General features: G+C 39.9%; 1 protein-coding gene across 2 annotated transcripts in view; it reads left to right on the top strand.

Moving 5' to 3' along the window:
* Positions 1–1,120: 1,120 nt before the first annotated feature.
* LOC111259949 (calcium channel flower-like) overlaps positions 1,121–8,061 on the top strand; it is a 9,308-nt gene continuing 2,367 nt past the window's right edge. The window contains exons 1-3 of one of the 2 annotated variants that reach the window (XR_002679954.2): positions 1,121–1,868; positions 6,112–6,322; positions 7,015–7,472. Coding sequence is in view for 1 of the 2 variants with exons in the window: in XM_022832363.2 (XP_022688098.1) it covers positions 1,730–1,868; positions 6,112–6,322; positions 7,015–7,237 (573 nt within the window). In the remaining variant the exon portion in view is untranslated. Of the gene's footprint in view, positions 1,869–6,111; positions 6,323–7,014; positions 7,591–8,061 lie in introns of those variants that run through there. The other variant, XM_022832363.2, reaches the window with a different exon arrangement.

Genomic DNA, 8,061 nt, shown 5'->3' with positions numbered 1-8,061 from the left:
GTCTGCAACATCCAACGCGAGCAAACGAGAGGCAGCAAAAGCAGGCGAACATCAGATAATGGACATGGCTACTACCATAGCAGCCATAACGTGCGATGAACAACAAACTGCCTTCTCCACCTCCTCTTCTCCCAGCACAGTGCGGGCTTGGACAATAATAACAACGACGACGACAATAACAACAGGGACTGCTCTCACCCAAACGGGTCCGGTTGGCCTGCCTCCTTCCGCGTTTAACCCTCGCCTGTCATCTCTTGTTGAACATCGTCTGCAAGCTGCACGTACTCACGGTATTGCACCATTTATTGCTTCGACAGGCGGGCTAGTTATCGTCGGACGAAAGTAAACATTTCGCGTATTACGTCCGGCGCTGCCGTTAAGCGTTGTTTCAGACGGCTGACTGTTAGCACGAAACGGAACATGTCTACGCCTGGTTCGAACCTAGACCACCTTACGGTAACTTCGACTTTAGTGTTACCACTTTACCATGGCGAAGACCGTCGTAGTCAGATTGTTCTTATTTTTACCGCTGTTGCTATGGTAACCTTCTGCTGTACGTATATTAAACTTTCTCTGCACATGAAATAGCGAGATAGTAAGCTGCATTATGGTGACAGAGCTGAAAATGTATTAGACTCTGTCAGTCGAGAAAGTGATATGACAGAAAATAGCCAGTTGAAGTAAAATAGTACTGTAAATGATATGCTTTTATTTTCTCTCAGCTATACTCGTCCTGCAACATGTACAAAAGGGCAGATACACATCTGTAATTTGATTTTTTGAGGCATATAAGCCTTAATCAACAAAGACAGATAATGACCTTGTTAATCCAACAACGCTGATATCTTAAACACAGTAACCGTGTTCTAGGTAGATCTGTAGTCACGTACGACAATGGTGAAACCATGTTTTTTGTTCAAATCCTTAAAATGTTTGACTGTCATTCATGCTACGCAGGCAGCCTCTTTTTTGTTGCCAGAGTTACTTGACCAAGAACATTGCTCGAGAACAGCAGCATTATAAGCGTAGCCGTGCGCTTTGCTGGACTTATGCTTTTTCAGCAAACCACCGCAGTTCGGAGGTTCTGGCTCGGCTTTGCTTCGCCCGGGGGTTGAGAACCCCCGAGATCAGCAGGCAAGATCATCGCCGTCCGCCATAGTCTCCAATATTCTCATTACGACCCACGTCCGTAGCACTGCTACAGTGAGGGTATCGTCTGGGCCCTTCATAAGTTCACCCACAGGCGCAGTGAGATAGAAATACTCCTATAGCCTGTGGACTTCCTTGATAGGTGTAGGGTGAATAATCAATCGGCGAAACAACTGTGGGTGTGCGTGTGGTTAGAGTTTCTTTCTACTGGAGCAGTTGCTAGCAGTACCCTTGTTCTACTCGTCCGCTTTAGCTACTCATTGTGTGCCGTATGCTTCCGCCACGGTACTGCCAATAAACGTCGCTTTAACGCAGGAAGATTTGTTTTTAGCACCACCCTCCGTTTTATCAGAGGTTGGCAAGAAATAGGCGTTCAGTTCAACTGTGGTTGTGTCCTGAACAGTGATCACTGACCGACCTATTCGGTCAACGTTAAGAGCTGGTACTATTGTGTATATTAGTGTGCCGACAGTGCATGTATTGAGTATATGAGGACGTAGTCCTGTAATCCACGGCCGAGGAGACCTGAAAGCCAAGGAATTATACACGCACACATACATATCTCTAATAAATCTAGAAGATGGCAGCCACACTTCTAATGAATATGAACAAGGTTCCTACAGGAGCTATGCCCACGGAGAAGGACATGGACCCGAACGATAGCATCCCCTGGTACCTTAAATACGGCGCCAGGGTCGTGGGTATAATTGCGTCATTATGTAAGTGCAGTATGGTTGTGCCTGTATCGACCTAGTTGTAAGGGTATCGAATGCTGAAGGCGATGAGCGAACGAGATAAATAACATTTAATAAGGCATGATAGATACTGCGTTTAGGAGAATATGATCAATTTTTTTTACTTGCTTGGCTGACAGCATTCCTATAGAGCTTCTGTAATATGCTAGTGTTGTATGGAAGCTCGAAATATGTACGCGGGCTTATTTAAATAACGAAAGTGAACATGACACTTGCCCAACGGTGCATTTGTTGTTATCGACAGCGGATCAGTACATATCGTCTGCTGTATGTCCCGCACGTTTCTGAATGCATTTGGTGTATTTAATGCTGTTGTCAACAGAAAAAATGTTGTCAATAAGTATATTTAAGATTCATTTTAATATTGATTCAATATTTATTTCTTATAGAATGCAATCGTTATCGATGGATACTAGTATTGCAAAACTAATATCCTACAACAATGTATATATATATATGTACGTGCTTATGTGGTTGCATGCATTATTGAAATTATACTGAAGTAGTACGCAATCGATATTTACCCATTCTAAAAACTAAGCAATTTTAAGAACGCCCATCTGCGAACTTACAGCAAGTTATAATAAAATGTCTTGCCTTGAAAAAGAAAAAGTACGATTGTCCACGCTAAACATCATGTGGGAATCGTAAAGCCGTAACCATTTTGTTGATAATAAAAAGCGTGAGGTTCGGCAATGCGTTCATTCGCACTTGTACGCTTATCTGAACTATTATGGCCGATCTTGCTTCCAGCTTGCCATTTATTGGCATTATTATTAAAGCGGCGGTAGTAATTCAAAGCTGACCAGATACTGTATGATTTAACGATACAAGCTCGTTTTTACTAGTTTTTCACTAGCACATTTGCACTCTTAGGACTCCAATTTTATTCGTGAAAAAAAAACCCGTTACTCAGATCCAAAAATCAATGGATAAAAGGGTTTAACTAGTACGTTTTTAAAATCCCATCATTTACTCCAATCCATTCGATGAATCTCTTCTCAAAGTATCAATTAAGGTACATTATTGCGGCTTGTGTAGGGTCAATATTGGATGTTCTGTCTTTATGTTGATATATATGATGAAAATATAATTGGTAATGTCTTTTATACAGGATAAGCAATACCTATTAAAGGATGTTAGGCATTCATCGCAATTGATAACCCTATAGACCTATAAAAAATAAGCTCAATTAAAACACTAGTGTTAAATAAGAATGTACATCATGACTGTGAGGATGCTATGGCTGCAAGTTCAAATCTAAGTATTAAAGTAAGTTGTAGACGACAACTAGGGTCCATCCCGCGCACGCGTTGCCCATTTAACTACTCGACCTTTGGGATAACGACAACGAACAGATAGCAGGAAGAAATAAACTTCGAAAAAATATTCAATCATTACGCTCCACAAACCCCTCTGCCAGCCCAAAAGGAAACAATTCGAAACAACACAGACTATTTTAGGGCAACAACAACTTAGATATATTTTCACTAATAAAGATACGTAGATAGAGATTGCAAAATCAAGTTGGTTTTCAATTGCATGATATGTATTGCTTTGAAGCCCTATAAATGCACCAGCTTGGCGTACGTTCAATGTTTGCTATAAGTTGCAACGCATTTACTTTTGCTGCCGTTTTCTCCAATGCCGTATAAATAATAGATGGCTTCTTTCTGCACCTCTGGGTGAATTAAAACCCAGGAAATTAGTATTTAGCAAGCATAGACAAGATTAAAAGATGAATTCATTTTACGGAACTGGCACTTTGATATATGGAACAAAGGACTGCATAGAAATATGCCTACTACTTATTAAAATGTTTCGTTTGCATAGATGTGTTGCATATATTGTAACGACGGGCAAGGGCATATTGAATAGACGCAACCTTCTCCTCCACTCCGCCCGATGATAGCTAGTGGGTACTGCCTGTTAATCTTAGGGACTCATTCTGGTCTAGATTCGAACCCCAGCATAGACAGACCTTATTTCATGCTGGGAGCTAGTCAGCCGTCTGTCTGATGGAACGCCTAACGACGATACCGAACCTAAAGCTTGACACATAGAGAATATATATCAGTATGTTTTAGTTGAATTAAAAATGAACAAAAATCAAGTTATTATGTTATATCTATAACACAGTAATTTTTTTTTTATATAACACTAATTATGGCGATAGCAAGGCGCGTCCATCGTGATCGTTGGGAAAGAAGGGATAACTTTTCCTTGAAACATACTCTATGAGTTATTCATTAACTAGCTTTATGAAAAGAACAGACAAAGGGAACCATAGTTTTAGTCAGTGATAGAAAAACGATGACTATTATAAGATACAATTATAGAATTGTTAACATCCGTGGAAGTTCTGGAATCGACAGTTTGTCCAGGCTTCACATCGACTGAGTAACCCCAACTACGCCACACTGCACTATTTTAAAACTAGGGTCCCATATGGTTTTGCGGGTACTGCCTATTGAGATCAGTGTAACGAGCTGTTTGTTCTTCTCTGCTCGACGTACGGTTTTCGTAGATACACTTGCTAATGAAATCAGTGCAAAGTTTGTATCGATTTGTTTTTACTGCACAAAGAAACGTCGTGCGCCGTGGCAAACCGACGACCGACAACGATGAATCTACTATTCTATAACTAACGCTATTCTTTTCATATGCACAAGCGCGAAAAATGTTTGCACATATCGGCAATTCCGCCGGCCACCACTACTTCTTGAGTATTTTTGTAATGTTACAGCAAAAAAAAAAAAAAAAAAAACAGCTGGGCACCAATTTTATCACTTGGATTAGTGGCCCAATATAGCTCAATGCGACCAACTCTATCCCCCGGCGAACCATATGATAAAAATGGTACGTTCCTTGGGCATTTTGCTAGCTTGCGTTTATATATATATACATAGGCTCAATGTTGGGGCGACAGGAAAGATACACTTTTCTCAACCAGAAACATTAGTTGGCGAGCTTTGTGTTGGAAAACAGCATACAAGGGGCTTCTAGGTGAACAAACTCTCCTCTTGAGGGAATGCTAATATTCCAATGGCGTCCAATCCTAGCAATCCCAGAATTCTGCTTGGTTAATTTAATTTAATTTTATTTATTTATTTTTTTACATAAGTTTTTAAAATTGAATAGGATGTGAAAACTATACAAATAAGACAATGGTTTCTTTTCGATTCTTCTAGTGTATATATGGCCTTAAATCTGGTACATCGCATGGCTATAGGCTCCATTTTGTAAATCGAAATTCTCGCAGTGCACGTAGAACGTCGTTGTCAAAAGTTAATCAACTTGATGACAGACAAAATTGTTTAGCAATTGCATCAAGTTAGAATGAACAGAAGATGATATCTAGAGATAGATGGGAGCCTACAAAAACTAACAAACCGTGCATGATCACGAATCGTCGGCAAAATGAAATCCAAAAGCGTCGAAATCGTACTGTCTGGCGACTCGGGCAAAGAAAAAAAAGTCGCGGGGCATACACTTATCGTTACATATTAAACATCTTGTCAAAAAGTGCGTTACACTGTTTGTTGTTTTCATTGTCCGGGCTAAGGATGGTTGCCCCTGTTGTTTATAATTAATAGTATTGTCTACATTCAAGTTAAATATTATAAAGACGTCCAGTGATGCATTGCGTAGTACTCTCACTGTACTACAACTACTACTACTATTACTTTTACTATTACCCAAACGTTTAGATATACTACTTCACGCTGCTTTTTCTAGCGTAAAGATTTCACTCGAACCTATGCTTCACTACGAATCCTAAAAAGAAATCTGCCAAGTTCACATCAAAACGATAGAAAAATTGGTAATATGGGGAACATTGATAATAATAAAGTGTACACAATTAGCCGGAAGCTTACTACGATAAACGCATTCGTGTTATAAGAATTTCTGTAGTCCATCAATGAAATCTGCGCGTATTAATCCATCCATCCATCCATTCATTTATTCACATGGAATTCAAGTAATGATTTATCCACTCGAACTATCTCAAACAACACTTTCTAGTAGTACCCAATGTAAAAGTTGACACATTTGGATTGATATATTGCTGCCTTGGGTTAAAGCTGTCATTTCTTGAACTGTCTAAAGACTGAGTTCGGCATCTTGCATAGAACTATTTCGCCTTTTTCCACTTCATAAATCTACATATAGGGCTCACATGTACGCCCGATCTTTTGAATTTCAGTCGCGATCGGTATGGGTATCCAGCTGGCGTTTCTTTCAGCTTTGACGATCTCATTTTGGTGTCTTCTAGCAGCTATTCTTCAATGCGCCGCGGGCCTACTAGTTGCCCTGCTGGAGGCGCCGTATCTCTGCGCCGCCCTGGAGTTCGCTAAGAAACCAGGCCAGATGATAGATGGAAAGCCCCTTATGCTGAAAGCCGGCATCTACTGTGTGTATGTATTACTAGATTTGCATTTTAATAGCTAACATAAACATATAGGTAATTATTTGGATTATAGTATTACGATAAGGTACTGCAGGACCACATCAGTGCGAAGGTAATTCATAATGAATACTAACACATGAAATCAACTATTTATTGAAAAATAAACCGTGTACAAACAACGCAGTTATACACGCGTAGAACAGTTGGACAAGAGGAACAAATCAAATGTTTATATAGAATCGACACAAACGAAGCCCCAATAAAATATAACATTAGTAAAAACTAAAATTAAAGCTTTTATCTGTCTTTGTTTTAACGAACGAGATGCTAGAAGACCGTGAGTCCTAACATGGAAATGGTGGATACCTTATTGCCATCCAGTAAAAATAAAACATGAATTAAGCAAAAGCAATTATCAGTAAATGCAGTAGTACGCGTCGTTCATACAAGCACCAAAATATGACCATGAGAGGTCCTGATAGCATGGAAGCTCGCAAACAATTGGGTCTACCATATTCTAGTTATAAATGCATCGTCTTCATTATAATATTATCAAACCTCCTTTAGCAACTGTATGGAAAGTACTTTCCACCGAGCAGTAAATAGGTGCATCATATCTCCATAAACTAAAAACTCCAACTTAATACGACCTGTTCCTGATTAATACCATTCATTACCTTGTCGCGATTGCATTTGCAGTGCTGGCATCGTTCCTGCTCTGATGTGCATGGGAATCACCACAATGCTCGGCTCGGGTCTGATCTTCTGCTGTGGTCTCATGTACGGCATGATTGCCATGGGTCGAAAAGCACCTCAAGCTGATATGGCGGCCGCTGCTACAGCTAACGGAGCCACCCCAATGTCGCCTTCGATGATGGAAGCTGGGGTCCCGTTACCGCCCAAACAGCAGTACGTCAACTAATTCAAACAATTATTATATTATAATAATTGGTCTGAAAAAGCAACGGCATTGAAGAGTACTAAGGAACAAACGCGTAGCGTGCGGGAAAAATAAGACCAAATAACCGAAAACAGATCGGCTGCCATCGACTGGGCCGGAACCAGTTCAGCGGATGCATCACTCAACCGTCGCTATATACTGTGCGACGACGTACACCTTCTAAGTTGAACCACTGATGAATTCTGGTCAAAAAAAGGTGAATAGACAGTGCGCTTACAGAACATGCTAGTCCTATTGCTGTCCTGAAAACACCAATAACGATAAGTGAGCATATCGGCTCTAATTTGTTTGATAGCGAAAAAGAAAAACAAAAATTATAGCCACGCCAAAATGGCCGATATAGATACTAATTCGTTTCGTTCTTATCTATATTTCATTAAAATTGCTGCTGCTGTTACTACTTATATTTTATTTATTCTCTACTTAATATACCTACATTTCGAACATGCGTGTTGGGCATTGGACCCTAGTATCAAAACCCCATTCGTGATAAAATTATCATCTTAAAGATACATATAATGAGCTTGAGCATTTTTTGCGCGGTTTCTTGTGAAAAAAGCACGATAATGCACCGTATTTGGAGATTATGGGACAAAACCACATAACAAGCGCCATATTGATAGAGGAGCCCTTTGGCAACTCACATTGCAAATCTTGCAACTTAACAACGAAAAGACTCTACACCACTTATACTAACTGAAATTTGTATAAAGAGGAAGAAAAACTTCCTGAAAGACGCTACCACCTTCATTGTCATACCCGACATTTAGCCATATCTTTTATAT

Source organism: Varroa jacobsoni, unplaced genomic scaffold (genome assembly GCF_002532875.2).
Source record: "Varroa jacobsoni isolate VJ856 unplaced genomic scaffold, vjacob_1.0 scaffold_38, whole genome shotgun sequence".
In the NCBI taxonomy this organism is placed as follows: domain Eukaryota; kingdom Metazoa; phylum Arthropoda; class Arachnida; order Mesostigmata; family Varroidae; genus Varroa; species Varroa jacobsoni.
Note: the sequence above shows the minus strand (reverse complement) of the source record. Positions and strands in the feature narration are given on the sequence as shown.